This window comes from Uloborus diversus, chromosome 7 (assembly GCF_026930045.1).
Source record: "Uloborus diversus isolate 005 chromosome 7, Udiv.v.3.1, whole genome shotgun sequence".
Lineage (NCBI taxonomy): Eukaryota > Metazoa > Arthropoda > Arachnida > Araneae > Uloboridae > Uloborus > Uloborus diversus.
The window spans coordinates 69,993,190-70,014,136 of record NC_072737.1 but is presented as its reverse complement, the minus strand read 5'-3'; the positions used below and the strand labels follow the sequence as shown (position 1 = coordinate 70,014,136).

General features: G+C 34.1%; 2 protein-coding genes across 3 annotated transcripts in view; both read left to right on the top strand.

Annotated features, from left to right (window-relative positions):
* The window catches only part of LOC129226729 (dixin-like), a 73,870-nt gene extending 63,368 nt beyond the window's left edge, over nt 1-10,502 (top strand). The window contains exon 8 of the mRNA XM_054861358.1: nt 10,431-10,502. Coding sequence (XP_054717333.1) covers nt 10,431-10,502 — 72 coding nt within the window. The remainder of the gene's footprint in view (nt 1-10,430) is intronic.
* Nucleotides 8,978-20,947, top strand: part of LOC129225705 (dixin-A-like) — a 42,025-nt gene continuing 30,055 nt past the window's right edge. For both annotated transcript variants that reach the window (XM_054860184.1, XM_054860183.1), the window contains exon 1: nt 8,978-9,135. The gene's annotated coding sequence lies outside the window, so the exon portion shown is untranslated. The remainder of the gene's footprint in view (nt 9,136-20,947) is intronic.

Here is a 20,947-nt window from a genome sequence, read left to right as displayed (position 1 = left end):
TTTTTTCTACTCGAAATAATTATCGTATCGTCTCGGTTTTAGTTTTATTGGAAAACCCGTAAAAATACCCTCTTAGCAGATTTTCCGCCTACGATCTATAAGTCAAAGGGGCCAAAAAAAACTAGTAAAAAATTTGTGAACATTTTTATGAAAGGGAAAATAAATTTTTAGTTCAACATTTAAAATCATTTGCGCGAGATATTGATTTTTTTTTCTTTTTTTTTTTTTTTCAATGGAGTGAATTTAGATAAATGAATGACGTGTTGCTGTCACTTTTGCTCAAGTCTGGGAAAATAAAATTCTTCAACTGTTTTTAGGCTCCTCCTATAATGACGTATGTTTATTTGCCTATGCAGCCTAGAGACGATTGCTAAAAATTTAATTTTGAATTTATAATTGAAATTTTCAGTACTGTTGTATTTAATCTAATCGGAACTAAAAGTCTACTGTTTTGACGTCGCTTAAGTACAGTGCCGGCAAAAAAAAAAAAACTTTAATTTGGTTTGCAATTAAAAACTTTACATGCAAGCCTGATGATTGTTTTTTTTTTTTTTTTAAATATATATTAATGCTGCTGTTTCGAAAAAATTTTCATTCTGAATGAGGTTTTTGGAACTATTTTCTCTATCCAGATAGAAATTTTCAAAGCGACGGTTAACGTTATTTAAAAACTGTTGCCCTTATTCTATCAGGGGTATAGAAAGACCAATTTCCTTATTTCAACGCAGATTTTTAGGAAAGTTTTTTTTTTCTTTCTAATGGGGAGTTTTGGAGATTATTGTCCTCATTCTTATTGGATTTTTCATGGACTGCTGTCTTCTAACAAAAGTTTTTAGCGGAACCGTTGATTTTACTTTTGAATCATTATCTTTTTTTTCCCCAATTTTGAACTTTAGGGATTATTGTAGTCACGCTGGTGAAGGTTTCCCCCCCCCCCTTGCCCTTTTTTTTCAGACTAATGTCGGTTTAGAGTAATGAGAATTTTCGGAGTCAATATCATTGGAAACTGCTGTCTTTTCTTTAATGAAGATTCATCTGTTGACGATAGCTAAAATAAATTAAATGACTTAAAAACTTTTTACTTATAATGTCTATTATTAATAAATTAACGAAACACTGCTTTAAACTTTTGCAAAAACTGTTACATAGCATTCGTTTTTCGTTTTATTAGAATCAAAAATGGTTCAAGTCGTGTTAATTTGTACATAAAAAAAAATTAAATTTACAGGACTTCATAACATTTGACTAAAACCAGTGGCGGATTTACAGGTTTGGGGGCACGTTGCAATGCATTTTTGGAATCCCCACAGCTATATCCAAAATTTCGTAAAATGTTTTTTGGATTCTCTTTCGAGAATTCTATGTCATGGGGGTCCCTAACAATTGCGACAGTTGAGACATGGTAGCAACTATCGCTGTCGCGAAAGATCCCCAGGACTAAAACATGTTTAGTTTCACATTTAATACGCTTCAAAGAAATAGTTGCAAGCTAATAACTGAGCAGGAAATAGTCTATTGTGTCTTGCACCGTTGCACCATTTCAAATTTCATTCTAAATAAAGAAACAGAAGTCTCACGAGAAAACCTGAAATGCAAAATAAAAGTGCTTTCTCAAATAAGAATAAGTAATTTATAACAGTCACAAACGCACACAAGCAAATTATTCAGCCGTATTTTTGGCATCTTTATTTTACGACTGACAGGTAAGAATAAAGTAATTTTATTATTTACCGCCTTCTCAAAGTGGCAGCTTTATTAAGTCATTCAGGATTACATCGAGCCCCATTTTCTCTCTTAAAAACTGTTCCACTCGTGTTTTAATCAGAGCTGCGGAGTCGGAGTCGGACTGATTTTGAAGTAAAGGAGTCGAAATCGGAGTCGGGAGTCGAAGGCTTAAAATTCCAAAAGTCGGAGTCGGTCTTTTTCGCTCCAACTCCGCAGCACTTGTTTTAATAGTTTTCTTGTTTTATTTATTTATTTTGGCAGAGAACGGGATGAAAAGTCCTAAACTTTTATAGTTATCTAAAATTAGGAAATAATAGTTATTAAATTCATTTAAAATGAATTTTTAGCCTGGTTCAAAGCTATCCTGCCATTTAGTGTAATTTTGAGCTACGCCAGAAACGGAATGCACAATATAGTTTTTTTTTTTAACAAAGTGCAACTTTAAGGAAGCAAAATAAGATGTCTACATGTTTAAAAACTCCTCCGTAGTACATCACAAGATTTCTACTATTTTATTTATAGCAATGTAAGATTACAATACAGTAAGAGCATTTTCAACAACTTCAACAGCATAGCTTCCAAACAGTAACTTCAGAATTACTGAATGATGCCGACTTTCCTTTTGCAATATAGGAATACCTATTATTTCATAACTTTCCTAGAAGAGTGTAGTATTCGTGGCTTTTTTTCTTCTTCCTTTTTTTAAAAATATATATTAAATCAAATATACTTTTTAAAAAAATGAAGTAGCACTACGTTTACCGGTAAAATTTCGAGCTTTTTGAAAACTTAGAATTTTTTCTGGCGATTCAATAATCAAAGAAACATCTAATGTCTACTTCAGAAAATGTATGATATGCAAATATATTAATTAAAAGTTCATTTAATTTATATTTCTGAAAATGTCAATGAAAAAGAAACTAAAATAAGTAAATGCTGTATAATGTTTTACAGTGATGAACAATTGACATTTCTCATAAAGAGGATACAGATAAAGCAATAGTTTGTACAATTCAGTATCATTAACAATTATTTCATGATTCAACTAGTATGTTGTGGCCATCACGAAACTTTCTTCTATATTTTTCTTCCCTCTATATTCCCTCCCCATGCTTAACGAGGAAGCAATATTCCCAACAAAAACAAAATTACACATGCAAAAACGTGACGACCATCCCAATATCTGAATTATTTCAGAAGCAGAGCAAAGAGCGAAAATTGAAAGTTATTTTAAAAGCCTTGCTTGGATTAATTACAAATATTTTATTTGTTAACAAACATAAGATGGCAACAGTTAAAAATTTTAAATCATTGAGATAATATTTCCGATCATTTCCATGCAATTAAAATCACGAGAAATACGCAGACGACAATTACGATTTATCTTTCTTATTGTTGCATTAATAAAGCTATTTTTGTTCGCAAAAAAAAAAATAATAATAATAATAATAATTTTTTAAAAATTAATTTGAATTCTGAAATTTTGAATTCAAATTATGTTTTTCGCAATCACAAGTTGCGACAAGATCCTACCCATTGGTTACTACCCGACTCACTTGTTTCTAGTCAAGGCTCCTGTCCCTCCAAGTCTACCTCTCCTCTTGAACGGAGACGTGTGTATTAGTTGTGTATGTGTAGGTTTTTGTGTGTGCGTAGACCTGTGTGTATGCACGTTGGCGTGTGTGTATGTGTGTGAGTGCGTAGTGTATGAGCGTGCATGTGTTGGACGCCACCGACCAGGAGCGGCTACCAGGGGACGGAGTCGCACCTGCAGGTGATGGTGGGAGCTGAAAAAGGCACGGACACCAAAGACGGTCAAAATGAGAACAATAAGCAATCGTGATTGCTCAAAAAATCAACACCTCTTGGAGCGATTCGCGTCAAAATTGAACCAAAGCCTGTTTACATATGGATTCACATATATTCCAAATTTCAACCAGAAAGTAGCATTACTTCTTGAGATAGGGCACTCACAATGGAAAAAAAGAACGGGCGATTGCGCTACCCCCTTTTTAGCTGTTGACACCAAAATAAAATCAGCTCTTATGCCCTCTAAGGGCTACTTGCCGATAAATTTTTCTTTCATTCGTTCATTATTTCTTGAGATACAGCAGTCACAATTGACGACAAAAAATGTTCTATAGCTCAACCCCCATTTGAGTTATTGACACCAAAATTGAATTAGCACCTGTTCCTGCTAATGGTAACATATGGACCAAATTTTGTTTGATTCCGCCAGTTACTTCTTGAGGAATAGCAAGCACGCGTAACTCAAAAAACGTCCTATTGCTCCACCCCCCCCCCTTGGAAGAATTCGCGCCAAAAACCAATGGGCACAAGTTCACATAGGGGCACATATGTGTACCAAATTTCGTTCGATTTCATGCGGTAGTTTTTGCTGTAGAGCGGCCACAAAAAACTGGTCACACACAGACGTGACACACGGACACACACACATACACACACACTACACAGACAGACAGACATTTTCCAAAAATGGTCGAAATGGACTCAGCACACCTCAAAACGTTCGAATCCGTCAAAATTCGAAAATTTGCACGAATCCAATACTTTTTTCTATATACAGTGAAACCTCCGAATAGCGGACAGTCAAGGGACTAGAAGTTTTGTCCGTTATTGGGAGGTGTCCGCTATTAGGAGGAACTACTTAATTTACCTTTTTCAAAATGGGCTGTTGTTCCCTTTGTAGAACACAATCGAAACAATTGCGAAAGGTTTACTACATTTTACGTCAAGTGTAATTAATATGTTTTTTTCTTAATAAAGGTATACTGACAGCACACACTTGTCTTAAAAAGCATTTAATCAATTAAAACAGTTTGACAACGCACACTTATTTTTTCGTTTTCTTCAACATCCAAAACATTAATTTTTGCTTTCAATGTCAATCTCTTTCTTTTAGTTTCCATTTTAAAACTCAAATATTATTGGCACACAAAAAAAATCAACTAAATCAACAAGCCTTTTGGAAAGTTTGCAACTGCAAAGCTACGATTGCTGCATGAAAAGCAGATTCGCTTGCCTCTCAATTCATCTCAGGGTATGAATATCCCATTACCAAGGGCGGCGATTCGGCGGAGCAACCCCTCTCCCCCCCCCCCCCCACACACACACTTTTTATGGTTAATTTATTTTATCTCGAGTATCACTATTGCATGATTGACAGTTGGCAATATGACCTTGAATATGAGCAAATCTTTTTCATGTCTAAAAATTAAACAACCCAACGAAACCACGGCGCCATAAAGCTGACTACTACCGGCGCTGGTTTGTTCAATTGCATCTTCCGAGAGCCCCAGTTAGAAAAAGCGCCCAGTTTCCTCTTTTTTATCTTAACTTTTGAATAGTTATTGTGAATAAAATTCATTAAAACCTGAAGAAAAACTTACGTTGATTGTTAGACTGACATCAGTTTTCACTTATCTGCTTTAATACTCTCAAAATTAGCCGTAACCAAAGTATGACTTTTTTCCTCTTTTTCATTTTTAGCTGCCCGCAAAAAGTACCATGTCTTTTAGTTCTTTTTTTCTTTCTGCCCCCAACTTTTAAACCCCAATCGCTGCCTCTGCCCATTACCACCCTTTTAATTCCAAGAAACAGTGATGAGGAAATGACGGGGGGGGGGGAGGTGGAATATCAGTTGTGGAGGATGAAAAGCTTTGTAAAACAAGCAGTTACTAAGATATTCTGTGAAAAGAAAAAAAACCCGGAAGTGCTACGATCGCAAGGAAATTTTTTTCTGAAATAACTGTCCGTTATTCGGAGTGTCCGTTATTCAGAGTGAATTACATGGAATGGCCTATATTGAGGGACTGGGACTTGCAAAAATGTCCGTTAATTAGAGGTGTCCGTTAAGGGAGGTTTCACTGTATTAGATATAGAAGAAAGTAAAAATGAAATAAAAAATAATAATAATAATAATTTTTTCAGTTTTTTTCTTGTAATAGTTTTGGAAAATTTCGGAGGGATTTTGAACTTTAAAAACCTCTCCCTTGCTTACGGTCCTGTCAATACATGGTACAGTGTTCCTCCGGTTAATTGAATCAGTGATTAATTGAATCAGCCGCTTTAATGAATCAAATTGCCAAAATCAGAATAATATCCAGCTTTATTGAATGGGGTAGTTTCCTTCAGTCAAAAGTAGTACTTTCAGTCATTGAAATTGATAGAATAAGAAAAAAATAATAATAATAATAGCATGGATCCAGAAAATTCTTTCATTTTCCCAACAGTTATTTTTAAACTAATTTTTAAAATGTCCGATTTTGCAAACAAGGCGTGGTCTTGATGATGTCACAAATGATGCATTTTGGCGCATCTTTCTACAGCGTTTCCACTTTATGATAATCAAGAAGCGAATTAAAATTGCGCTGTACGCTTGCTATCAACCAGATCGTTGCCAATACACGTGAGTAAAGATGCGAATTAAATATTTTGCTCTCTGAATGGCAACACAGAATGGCATTTCATCATTTGTGATGTCATCGGCAAGAAATGTAAGCAATAAAACCGCAACGATTTAAGTTTTATTTTTTTAAATATTAAACTTAAACAAATTATTTAAAAAATGGTTAGATCCTATGTTTTTAAGCATGTTCTTTCAGAAAAAATACTTTTAAAATTTTGGAAACGACCCCATTAGCCGCTTTATTGAATCAACCACTTTTTGAAATCAAAACTGTTTAGCTCAAACGTGATTCATATAAGTGACGACCACTGTATATCGAACTAGTATGTTGTGGCCATCACGAAACTTTCTTCTATATTTGTTTTTTTTTTTTCTGATCCCTCCCCATGCTTGACGAGGAAGCAATATTCCCAACGAAAACAAAATGACACATGCAAAAACTTGACGACTATCCCAATGTCTGAATTATTGCAAAAGCAAAGCAAAGAGCGAAAATTGAAAGTTATTTTAAAAGCCTTGCTTGAATGAATTACAAATATTTTATTTGTTAACAAACATAAGATGGCAACAGTTAAAAATTTTAAATCATTGAGATAATATTTCCTATCATTTCCATACAATTAAAATCACGAGAAATACGCAGACGACAATCTATTACGATTTATCTTTCTTATTGTTGCATTAATAAAAATATTTTTATTCGCAAAAAAAAAAAAAATCAACACCTCTTGGAGCGATCGGCGTCAAAATAGAACCAAAGCCTGTTTACATATGGATTCACATATATTCCAAATTTCAACCAGAACGTAGCATTACTTCTTGAGATAGGGCACTCAAAATGGAAAAAAAGAACGGGTGATTGCGCGGCCCCCTTTTTAGCTGTTGACACAAAAATAAAATCAGTTCTTATACCCACTAAGGGCTACTTGCCGATAAATTTTTCTTCCATTCCGTTCATTATTTCTTGAGATACAGCAGTCACAATTGACGACAAAAAACGTTCTATAGCTCAACCCCCGTTTGAGTTATTGACACCAAAATTGAATCAGCACCTGTTCCTGTTAATACCAACATATGGACCAAATTTTGTTTGATTCCGCCAGTAACTTCCTGAGGAATAGCAAGCACGCGTAACTCGAAAAACGTCCCATTGCTCCACCCCCCTTGGAGGAATTCGCGCCAAAAACTAATGGGCACAAGTTCACATAGGGGCACATATGTGTACTAAATTTCGTTCGATTTCATGCGGTAGTTTTTGTTGTAGAGCGGCCACAAAAAACTGGTCACACACAGACGTGACACACATACATACACACATACATACATACACACATACATACATACACACATACATACATACACACACACACACAGACAGACAGACATTTTCCAAAAATGGTCGAAATGGACTCAGCACACCTCAAAACGTTCGAATCCGCCAAAATTCGAAATTCGAAAATTTGCACGAATCCAATACTTTCTTCTATATATTAGATATAGAAGAAAGTAAAAATGACAAAATCCACGCTCGATTATGTATATGTAAATGCACTGATCTCTAAAAGCCAGGGGATGACTCCCCTAAAATGGTGGGCCCAGGGATTATATACGATGTAATGTTTGACTCTTCTCGATGAAACAAAATTTGTTTTTCACCTGGCTTTCAAAACATTGAAAATCGAAGAAATCAGTGATACGAACTAAAATATTCATTGGAAGGAATATCAGAAAGTTAGTGAGTGTGATGCTATAATAATGTTGCACGAATGAAGAGAAAATATAGAGCATTTTTATTTGCTCTTTCTTTCTGCTTTTCATTTGGGACTTTTCTTTTATTAAAAAATCAAAAATGAAGTGAATCCGCGTGAATTGAAGAAAAAGAACTTCTATTTCCATAATGTATAAAATAGAAATATTTAAATTCGTTAAATAAGAATATTTAAAATATAAGAAATATCTGAAATACAAATGTTTAGTTTCCAAGTTTTTTTTTTTTTTTTTTTTGTCGACTTAAGATGAAGAGAATATTATTTTTACCACTTTGGTATGCCATTTGAGTCAGTGAGAAGCAAAGGGATGTAAGTGGACATTTTCAAGTTCTGAGTAAAACGCGTTTAAAGATAACATCCTTAGTAGGCTTTCATTGATTTTTTTTTTCTAGCAGCACCTACCAGGGCTACTAGTACTATCTCTTTCCCCAAGACAGAGGAGAGGTACCCCTACTTTTTGTACTGGTTATCTCCGAGTTTTTATTTTTGCCACTTACATCCCTTTGCTTCTCACTGCCTCATTTGAAAGTTGCAGTTGTCTGCATTCTTGTTGAAAAGTACCAGTTATCGATCATTTAAGAAGAAAAAAAAATCTTTATTAAGTTTCTCCAAATGTTAGGAATTTGTTACACAATAATAAATTTCAGAAAATCATTCAAAGTGTTATCTGTCGAATTAGTCGACATTTAAATATTTTTAAAAAGAACGAACGGTTTGTTCATTAAAAAAAAAAGAAAGAAATATCTATATACTCCATGTGGATAGCCCATTATGAATATTTGCAAATAATATGTGCATTTTTTTAAATTTTTATTTTGTGTTATTACATATTTTGTTTTGCATATTTTTAATTTAAATCCTTTTGTCTAAGGTTTTCTTCATAAAAAATATTTATCCTTTGTATTTCACTTTTATGAAAAGAGCTTATGTTCCATGATCGTTTTAATATTTACTTCTGCTGATTTTTGAGGAAATGCAACAAGTGCAAAACCCCCGCTCACGTCACGAGCCACAACAACCTGTTGTGTGCTCAACCAGGTAGATGTAGGCGAGCCTGAAAACGGAATCAAGCAGAAGGTAATGGACAGTTCTTCGGGTGAGACCGCGATCATTTGAGGGCGGGAGAAGTTTTTCAAGATTCCACTTGTGGCCACTGGGGAAGACCAGGGGTCCCCTGGGACCTCCTGGAAGAAGAAATTTAAATGGAAGTCGGTAAGTGATGATTTGATTTGATTTGAAGGAACTCGCAGTGGCGGAGTTAAACGTTTTGTGGTTTTCTCCTTCATACACGTTCTGGTTTGTTTTGTTTTTGTTGGTTTGCGGCGCAGTTCTCTCTTTTCCGCATTTTTGTTGCCTAACTCGGCGATGTGAAGAGGAAGTACACTTACGCAATTAAGGGTTAAGTAATCAGAAATAATGACATTGATATTGAATTAAAATAGAGCATTTTGTTGCGGCCATTTTTTATAGAGGGCTTACTGAAAATATTTATATTTGTTAAAAAGTAGTTAAAAGTTCTCAAACAATAAAATACTCAAATAATCCTGTTTTCTAAATATTAAAAAAATAAGGCAATAATGTTTCGTGGTATAGGAAACTGGCATTAATTTTGTGAAATATTTTTTATATATTACTTGCTGAAAATATTTGTATTTGTTAAAAAGTAGTTAAAAGTTCTCAAACAATAAAATACTCAAATAATCCTGTTTTCTAAATATTAAAAAAATAAGGCAATAATGTTTCGTGGTATAGGAAACTGGCATTAATTTTGTGAAATATTTTTTATATATTACTTGCTGAAAATATTTGTATTTGTTTGATAAGTCAGAAAAAAGTTCTTTAACAGTGTGCAAATAATCCTGCGATAAAAGATAATAAAAATACTAAATCAATTATGTTTTGTATACAGTAGTTTAGGAATATAAAAAAAACTGGTATTAATTTTTAAAAAAAGTAAAATACTTTTTATTTTCTCAAATTTAATTTATGTTTTAATTATCTTATGTTATGATAAAGCATTCTAGGAACGTTTAATTTGAATTAGCATTTATATAAATTTTTCAAACATGATTAGTGAACATTTTTGAAAATAAATGTCAGATATTCAAATTGATGGCTGTAGTTCGAAGAAAACTTTTTCCTCACCGTTGATTTTTTTAGAACTACAATGTTTCAAAAATAATTGTCCGATGGCACATTTCCCAAGAAAATGTTATGAAACTTGCAACAATTACATGTCCATACTGTTCCATTCATACTGTTGTCATACGGTTGCATATTTTCACTGGAAATGTCATACTAGACTTTCAAAATATTTCATTCATTTTATAAGTTACCAAGGCATTCTCATTCAAGTATGAAGTTACAAAATATTATTTTATTGAAAAAAAAAACATTTCTTCTAAAAAGAAAGCAAACTCAAAAGGTGGGGTTTTGTACTATAGTTGCTTCCTCAGAAATTAATTTTCTGTGATTTGACATTATAAGTCGTGGGATTTTATTTGCAGTTGTCCAATGGAAAACTAGAACGAACACTTTCTCTGCAAAATACTTCAATACCGGTAAGAAAAAAATCATGAATTCAAAGTACAAATATTTTCATTTTACTTAGTCGGCAATTTGAATTTGTCCTGTGTATTCTCTTTTTTTTTTTTCTCTTTTCGGTATTACAATCAATGTTACAATAGTAGTGTGATTGCTACTTCTAATTTCATTGTGATGATGTGATGTTAAAAACTCTGAGATACTTTTTTTGTAAATTGATTATTTATCAGCATTATGCACTCAATTTTTGATAACTGATGTTTCGAGTTTTTTGAAATTAAACTTTGGAATTTCGGTGTTTTGTAGTGTTTGTCAAAATTGAAATTAATCTATTTATACTAATATTATAAAGAGAGAGGACAAATTTTTGTGTGTTTATATGTTCGAGGTAATCTCTGGAACTATTGCAACTATTTGAAAATGTCTTTCACTGTATGAAAGGTGCCTTCTTACTGAGTAACATAGGCTATAATTCGAAAAAAATCCGATAAATAGTTCTATTTTTATTCCAATTTAAGCCCAAATTTCACGTAAATTGCTCATTATTGGCTATTAAAGGGGTGAAAAACTACCTGCACATATTTATATTTTATATCGTTGAAAAGGGTGGAATTTTCCGCGTTCTAAGCAATTTGTTTCAATGCTCTAACTTCATTACGACGGGAGCAATTTGCGTTTTTATCTCGAACTTTTTTAGACTTAGCTGAAATTTTGACAATACTTTCTTCATTAAATCTATCAACAAAAAAAAAAAGTGAAGGAATCGTCCCACAGTTTTCTTTTTGACACCGTTGGAAAAAGCGACATTTTTTACTCCAGAAATATCTCGACCTATGGTAGAAAAAATAACCTTCTATCTCCAAAGGAAAAAAATTTACAAGCCGTCAAAAATAATGTCCACGAAGGCCCTCAGCGCATAATGAATGAGGCATAATGAGTGATATAGTTTACATTTTTCTTTGTCAAAGAAAAAACATCCGCTTCACTTGCAAAAGGACTGGGTTCCGGTAGCGTGTTCGCTTGGCGCGTTAGGCGCTGATCAGTTCAGTCTAGGATTATTGCCTTAAAGCAACCGTAAATGTAATTCATTGTTTTGGCGATTTGTTTTGGAAGAAAAGAAACTTTTGATTTGTTTTTATCCGAGTGAAATGTACGACATTTTCTTCTTTTTTTTCTGACGATGATTTTTAAATGTTCCACTGTATGTTTTTTGTTTTTGTTTTTTCCGTTAGACTGATGGATTATGAGAGCGTGGTTGCTGGGCGAGTTTGGCGATTAAACAATAGAGTTGCGGAACTATTTTTACATTTGAAAGATATTATTTGACGTCTTTTTTTTTGTTTATTTGGCGAAATATTTTAAATTGCAGTAAAAACCGCTTCACTCGCTAAATAGAGTTTTAAAGCAACTGTAAATCTAATTTAATGATTTGACGAACAGTTTTAAATTCCAAAGAAACTTCAATAGCTTTTTTTTTTCTTTCAAAAAGTGTGTACGAATTTTATACAAAGAAAAATTATCATTTTACATCAGAGGGGGAGGGGGCGTCAATTTTTTTTTATTATTCAACGGACTTCCATTCAATTTTTAGCACGGGCATCGCTGTGCGGGTACTGCTAGTAGTGTATAAAACCTTTTTTGATTTCAATTTTAGAACATTAGCATTACAGTAGAATGCCAAGAGTTTGAACTAATTGGGACTTCAGGAATCATTGATTTTGTTACTTTAACTGAAAATATTCGATCTAAAATGAACGATGAAAAAAAAGTTATGCAGTCGACTCCCGCTACAACGCGATCCGACTTACGCGAAATGGGTATAACGCGAATTTTTCGAATTTATTGCTAACGCGAATTCCTCGTCCACAACACGAATTATTTTTGAAGGAAGTATTGGCTTCGTTATTGGCTACTAAATACTTAAATACTGATTTCGTGAACATTATTACATACGTTTAGCATTACTGACAGCGGCACCACACCAAACTAGACTGACTACATATCGCGCTGTTACTGCATCAAACAATTACTCAATATCTTTCACTTGTCTTTTTTTCATTCTAAATATTAAAGTTGATGAAATATAATGACATCTTAGTGCGCTATTTCATCGAAAGTTTGTGAAGATGGGAGGAAATACAAAGATTCTGACAATACCATACATACAATTAAAAAGTCGAAACATAAATGGAAACGTTTTAAAGAAAAGCTAAAGCAACCGTATTTAAAAATGTATTAGATAACAATCTGATCATGGAGCAGAAATCATCACCATCTTCATTTTTTACTCATAAATATTATTACTAATCCATTGTGTGCAGTACTGTTGTAGTGCAGCATTTTATTATTACTACATGTTGTGCGTACCGTGTTGTGTCATTAAGTGTTTGATCATTCATTTTGTACTCCTTAAAGTATTTCATGTTAAATAAAACAGGTTTTTTTTTTTTCAAAGTAAGAAACTAATTTATAGCTGAGTAATGCTTTTAAGCAGTTTGAGGGGTGTTTATAAGTGTCTAAAAGAATTTGGTATGCTTCTAAAAAAAATTTATACCTAACGTTTTCCACAACGCGAAATTTCGACTTACGCGAGGAGTCTTGGAACGCATCCCTCGCGTAAGTCGGGACTCAACTGTACATAAAATAAAGATTACGCTTACTAGAGCCTCAAGAAAAGGACTCAATCGAGGTCGAACAGCCGTAGCGCGATATTATTTTTAACAAATAAACAAACACATGGTTGCCACTTTTGGTGACTGGGACTCAGTAGCGTATACCTACGGAGTCTAGTGCCCCTGGCGAACTAAAAAAATTGCACCCCCTCCCCCAGGGTCACCCATATGGGAAGTCACTGGAGATCACTGTGACCTCCCAAAAAAACTTTTAGGGGAGAACATTTGACGAATTGATTCGACAAATTAGGAGACAGTATTGCAACTTCATTATTCTTATTTTCTTTTCTTAAACTGTTTGCAATAATGCCTAATGTTCCTTCTTAGTAGATGTTATGTATGAGTATATGTGCATGCTCAAATTTTATCATTCGGCAAATTGAGAATTTTTCCCCTTCCCAAAAATGTTAGTTCTCCCCCCACCATTACACATTTCAATAAGACCAATATATAAATAATCTACGTTAATGAACAGTTTTCAATTCCGTTTATATCAATAAATTTATTATTTTTTTCCAAAACAGCTTTAACTTTTAATAGAATTTGTTTCAAACCACTAGAAGAATGTACAATAAAATAATTTACACATTTACTAAAAGAAAGAAAGAAACCTTTAAAAAAATTCAAATAAAAATCAAAAGCATTTTTAAAATGCTATTATAATTAGGAAATCAAAGCAAGTACAAAAAACATTGATAATCTGAAATTGATTAAACCATTGACTACCATTTACATACAGCCAAAATAAAAGTACTATACAGGGGTATATCAGTACAGCGTTTACAGACTTTCAGGGCAGATAGAGTACACCTAAACGAAGTGGCGTAGCGTAGGGGGGGCAAAGGGGGCACTCGCCCCGGGCGGCACTTTGCTAGGGTGCGGCAAATTCTGTAACACTACATTAACATTGAAAAGGCTTCTTTTTTATTTTATTTATTTTTTTTTAAATTTTTACTAAGAAGGCGCTTTGCTAGGGATGTATCACTAAATCAACACATCAAAAAATTTTTTTTTACTCTTCAGTTCTAACGTGTCTCAGAAAATTTTTCTCGTTAAGGCACGAGCACGAAATACTGGATACTGACATGCATGCGGACCGTTATCACTGGCGCTGACATACAAAGACGAGAAGAGAGAGGACAATCTCGTTGCGGAGAGGATTTTATAAATCACAAAGATCGACAAGCAGGCAGGGGAGGACTGGGTCCCCCAAGAGGGCGACAACCTTAATTACCAAAGGGCACGAAAGAACTGAGGTTCAAGGGCTCAAAGGTTTTAAAGGTGCAAAAATTAACGAAAGCGCACAGGTTCAAGGACCCCAAAAATAAATAAATAAATCAAACAAAGCCGCACAAATGTTAAGGGAGCCAAAAAAAAAAAAAAAAAAGAAGGCACACAGAGGACGTTTGAGGGTACATCGGCCCGCAGGCCAGTCCGTCCCTGCAAGCAGTCACTGTCTTAACTAACGTGATTGCGCCTCCACGTGTTTCCCTTGATGGGACTAAAAAACCTTATGCGTCCTCAGTTTTTTTTGCACCCTTGTTCCTGAGATCTCCCCCTTTTTTTTTGCGCTCTCAAACCTGCACTTTCGGTTTTTTTTTTTTTTTTTTTTTTTTTTTTTTTTTTGCACCTTCGAACCGTTTTTTTTTTCTTTTATCTTGTTTTATTTGTGCCTTCGAACGTGTGCGCCTTTGGTTTTTTTTTTTTTTTTTTTTGCGCCCTTCATCCTGAGCTTTTTTTTCCGCTCTCAAACGTAAGCGCTTTTGTGTGTGTGTGTGTTTTTTGCTCCCTTGAACCTTTTTTTTTTTTTTTTCATTTCATTTTATTTGTGCTATCGAATGTGTGTACCTTCGGGTTTTTTTCGCCCTCTCCTCGAACCTGTGCGTCTGTTTCTTTTTGCGCCCTCAAAGCTGTACGTCTTCGGTTTTTTTTTTTTTTTGCTCTTTTAAAACTGAACGCCTTCTCTTTTTTTGCGTTCTTGAACATGTGCGCCTTCGTTTTTTTTCCCACCCTCAACTCTGAGCGTCTTTTTTTTTTTCGTTTTATTTCACTTGTGCCTTCGAACGTGTGCGTCTTCGTTTTCATTTCTTTGTGTCTTCCTCTCGAACCCGTGCAACTTTTTTATACGAGTATTTGGCCCTTTAAACTTGTGCGCCTTTGTGGTTTTTTTTTTTTTTTTTTTTTTGTGCCCTTTGAGAGTCAAGGTTGGCGCCCTTTTAGGAGACCTAGTCCGGCCCTGGTAGAAAGATCCATTTTTGGGTCCAAAACGTAAATTTCGAATAAAAAAAATTTAAAATAAAAAAATAGAACAGACTTTAAAAAAACCGCAGCTGGAAATTTATTTATTTATTTATTTATTTATTTATATTTATTTTTAGTATCATTATTATTATTTTTTTCAACCTGAACTTTTTTTTCGGACATAGGGCTCATAGAAATGAAGCCGATACTTGGATTTTACATGGAAAAGTAAATACTGATTGTACATCGTACTATCGAAAACAAAAGTGGAAAAAAAAAAGAAAAACTTCTTTTTGATGATTTTTTAAATATTTTAGGGGGGAGTACCCCCCTGAGGGTTCCTCCTTGCTACAAATGCTCATCTTTTTAAACTTTTCTTTTCTCTAGTCCTCCAGAAGATTGCTAACGATTAATATAATGCTCCCTCCCACTCCAAATAAAAATATTGGCTTAGAAAATATTGGGAGGGGGAGGAGGTTCATCTCCAGAACTCCAAAATGGGGTGGGTAATAGGGGGAAACAGTGGTTGTATTTGCAGGTCCGAATCTATAAATTTTGGACCCCCCCCCCAACTAAATCTGCAGGGCCTCTTCCTAGAGGCCATCAGTGTATGCTTGCAACGTTAATAAGTCTTAGTGCTAGTTTTTTTTTTTTTTTCAGTTTCTTTTGCCGTCGGGTCTTTTAAAGCAGTGCCCCCCCCCCCTCCCCACTGCGAGGTCTACGGGTACGCAGATCCACGCCTGCATATTTGGATTCAAGGGGTCGTTTTAAAAAACGACATTTTATACAACATTTTACAGAAACAACTAATACAATCGGTTTTGATAGTGTTGTTAAAGAATTTCCGTTAATGAAAAGTAGAAAATTACAATTTTATGTTAAGAAGAAAAAATCTTTTCAAGTGTAAAAAAATGTATCGATCAGGTAATTTATAATCATATTTTTTTCTTCTTCTTTTCAAGAAATACTACCAGCATATAGTTTTAGATCATGTTTTAAATGTTTTTATGTAGAGAAAATATTATCTCTCATAATGCAATAATTTTTTTAAACTATTTATTGTAATGTTTCGATCAACAGAGTATTTCCTGTTGAAGTAAGATTATATTAAAATGTAAAACATGTTTCAGATAATAAAATCTTGTTTTCGTTCAATAAAATATTAAGCATGTCGTTTTTTTTTTGTTGTGTGTGGGGGGAGGGGGCATACAGCAGGACAATGCAAGAGGGGCGAAAAATTTGGTGCCTGAAACGGGCGGCAGAAACCTACGCTACGCCGCTGCCTAAACGATGGGAAATCACATAGCAATGCATGGTTGGAAACGCTTTCGTGACGCGACAGTGACGACACAAAGCACAAGAAAGACAAGACACGAACGAGAGAAGAAAACATGTTTATTATCCTTAGTACAGCAAAAAACTGAGAAAAAGAAGCCAGCGATCGTCATCAAAGTAGGTGTTCGAAATTACGACCCAGGCTGTGATGCGGGCCTCACATCTCCGGTGCATTGAAGATCAAACGTCAAAGCGAGCGCGGCAGCAAAAACCGCGTGTGCGCATGCACCGTCATCTGATACTTCGGTTTACGTAACAACATCTATCGTGTACACCAGACAAAAACGTACCAGCATTTTTGATTCAATAAAAATAATAAACATGTTTTCTCCTCTTATTTGTGTCCCATGTTTCTTGTGCTTTGTGTCGTCACTATCGCGTCAGGAAAGCGGTTTCCGACCATGCATTGCTATGTGATTTCCTATTGTCTAGGTGTATTCTATTGTAAACGCTGTACTGATACTGAGTATAAGGCTTATATGAAGTGTACCCTATGGGAACACCACTGTTTATACATAATAAATACTCAGCCGAAGAAAAACTATATACACTTCAAACTAAACACGACAAAATGTCGCCACCTCCCCGAAAAAAAAATGGAATCATCAGGCATAGAACGTCTACCACCACACCCTTTTATACAAATTGCGTATATACGTGACGCGTTTAGCTAACTCAATAAATCGGAATAGAATTTCACGCCATGAGTACCCCCTCCCCCCCCCCCCTTTTTTTTGAGAATTAAGGATTGCTTTATTTTTCCCTCTAGCTCTTTTACTTACGAGATTTTTTTTTCAATAAAAAAAAGCATTTTTCTCTTTTACTCATTTTTTTTAAATAAATCAGTCGAAGTGCCGCCCCCCTAGCTGCTGCGCCCCTGGCGAGAGCCACTCCTGCCAACCCCTTGGTACGCTACTAATGAGACTTGATTCTTTGCTAGCCATTTTGAATGAAATGGTCGCCCGTTGGCGACTGGGAACCGCTAATATAGAGCTTTATGGCACACCACCAGTCACTATGCATTGGTTCTGGTCCATAATAGAAGTTTTTTTTTAAATCTCAATTTTGTATCAAAATAATCCCAACGGTAACTCTTTAACAGCATTAAAAATATTTTATCGATCGCACTTTGTGTTCGAATCTTTCATCTGCTATTCCATTGGAATCCAATCTCTGAGATGAGATTGCGATATGTTTTCTTTTTTTCCCCCGAGTTGCACATCCCAGAAGACAATTAAGTGAAAAAGCCGTTGGAGTCACGAAAAGAAATCAGCTTCTCCGATGTTAGGGATTACTTTGCGTGGACTGACACATGAAGAAACAATATAAAGTATATGCAGTAAGACATTTGCAAAGAATGTAAGTTTCAACGAATGCAAGTTTTGTTACAAATTTCTGCTTTTGTATTGTATTTCTTCAATTGTGCAATAATTAAATAATTCATAGTTCTGAGAAGTTTTCGGAATATCCCACGACATTTGCTCACCATGCAAACAAGAGAGCATAGGAAATGTGTTCGTCATTCAAAGAAATTTCTACTTTTTGATCAAAATTTAAAAAATTGCTTCAGATCTGTTACAACTATCGATGACCAAATATCAGTCTCTCCTGTTCTATTTTCTTTTTACAAATGGAGACAATTATTTCATCAATCCATACAAAATGGAGAGCTTTTACCGATGTAAAAAATAAAAAAGCTTAAGAGACTCTCGTCCAAATTGCACCAATAGTTACTCTATCTTAGTTCTATATTGTAAGATTTTGAAATTAGTCTGAATCAGAGTGGCGCACACAAGGCAAGGGTTCAGGGGGTCCAGACAACTCCCATCACCCTTGAGTTTTTTTTTTTTTTAAATTATGATAATTCTATGTATATAGTACGGAAAATAATTCCAAGCAAATCTAACAATTATTTCAGATTAAATGAATGAAAAAATAAAATTTATTTTCTAGCTTTTTTTCCCTTGAAAATCGAATTGCACGCTAACTAAATTGTTCTTTAATGGTGATTTTGCTTCGCTGTTATCATTTTTAATGATGAAACAAGTTTATTCATACATTCTTGTGATTTCTGGTTTTTTAATTAAGTATTTGTAATTGATAGGTTTTTTTTATTAACTAATGCTTTAATTATTTATTTTTTTTCTTGTTTGTTTCCGACAATCGAAAAAATCAAAAGGTTTTGCGTTTCTTAAGAGACCGGATAAAAAACGAAAGATGCGGGAAAACGAAACAGAAATTTTGTTTTCACAGATTGATTTTGTTTTCTGTGCATACAGAAAATGCACAGAAAACAAAAATCAAACAGGGAATTATGGGTCACTCTCTTTCCGGGGTAAATAATGGTCACCAACATTTTACTGTTAAAAAATGTTTTTACAAAAAAACTAAATTATGCTAAGTCATCCTTATACATTCAATTTTCCATCAAGGTCAAATCAATGCAACAGTGAAGTAAATAAGAGGAAAAAAAAAAGAGATTTCACACATATAAGAACATCTTCAAAATATTGTTTTGGAAAATCGCGATTTTTTTTTTCAAGATTCGTGTCGACGAAATACTTTTGAAGGAATAATTTTGTTGGTGTTATTTTTTAAGCTTTTCATTTTCTAAGCTTTTCATACCTACATACATTTTTTCTTCTTTTTACTAAAAAGTAGTATTAAAAGTATACTGATTTATACCCCAATTTAGTGGGGTAATTCTGGGTCACTGGGGTAATTCTGGGTCAGTATATTTTATGATAATTTAGATGTTTTACTTATTTATTTCTGGGTAAACAATATTGGTATGAAATTCAACTGATCTTTTTCTGTGCCAAACTCTCTCAGAAAGAAATTTTAACGCTCCAAGTGCAACGTTGGATGATATATCATTTTCAATTGCTGCTGAAGTGTCATGCCTTTTGATCAGGGCTGTGGAGTCGGAGTCGGAGTCAAAGAGTCGGAGTCGGGCTGATTTTGGGGTAAAGGAGTCGGAGTCGGAGTCGTTAGAAAACATGTCGACTCCGACTCCGGGCTTCTTTTTTTCTTTCCTTTTCACTGACTCGCCTTTCATTTTTTAAAAACTGACTACCAGTTGATTCGATTACATGTATAAAAAGATACTAATGAGAACATAACTGCCATTATGACAATCAGCTAGCTTGAGTGCTTACCGAACTTTCTGTAGCCGTCCCCTTGTTTGCTTGTTTTTTAACTTAACTAATAGCAACTGTCAGCAAACGGTGCCTAAACATTTTTAAGTAATCGCTTTCAAATAAAAATAGAAATATAGTGTTTTGTTCGATCTCAGTTATATAAAACAGTAAAAGAAACGTAACAAATTAGTGAGTCGAGGCCCGTTGCTAAGGTTGAAACGTTTAAGGGTGATCGGCAAATTCAAAGAAGTTCTGCCGCGAAAGCACGAATCCAAAAGATTCGATGAAATAATCTAATGTTTTTTTCTTTATTAAGACTATTTCTATAAGCTTGGTTCCCACTACAAAGTATGGAATAAAATAAGTGTAAATGATTTCTTGCTTACAACACTCAATAATTTCAGTTAATCTTAAAATTTTCATATTAAGGTTAATTCTAAAGCAGCCAGTAAAATTTAAATTAAAAATTTAGCGAAGAAATATAGGTATAGTAAAAGCTATTCGTACAAATTTGTATACCATCGCATTTTGTGTAAAATTAGCTCCTGACGTATATGTGCCCTATTTTTGTTGAAATTTTATTGATGAAATATAATTTAAAATATATTCACGAAAACTTTCAGAATTAAAATTTTTATATTTTTTATAAACTCTGAAATTAACTTTGGGTGTCATCTACCAGATGGGTGTCACCCGGAGCAAATCAACCCCTCTCAAAAACTTGGATTTAGAAAAAAAAAAAGCTTTTTTTTTCTCTCAAGTTACAGCTTTCAAAAATTGAAAGCACACGATTTGATCAATATCTATTTGTTAAACATTAAAGGGGGGCAAATTACAGATAATCCTTTTCAATTTTTTTAAAAGGGATTTTTTTAAGTCATCTCACTTTTTAACTCGTAACTATTGGAAAATTTGATTTTTAAATTGAATTTCTAACGTTGTATGCGTCTAGGGTTTACAATAAAAAACAAAATACGCAATTTTCATAAAAGGGTATTAATATTGCAATCTCTGTTTAATGGTTTGCCCCCTTCCCCTGAAGGGAGAGAGGGGAGTACAATTAAAAAATACAATTAATTTTTTTTTTAAAAA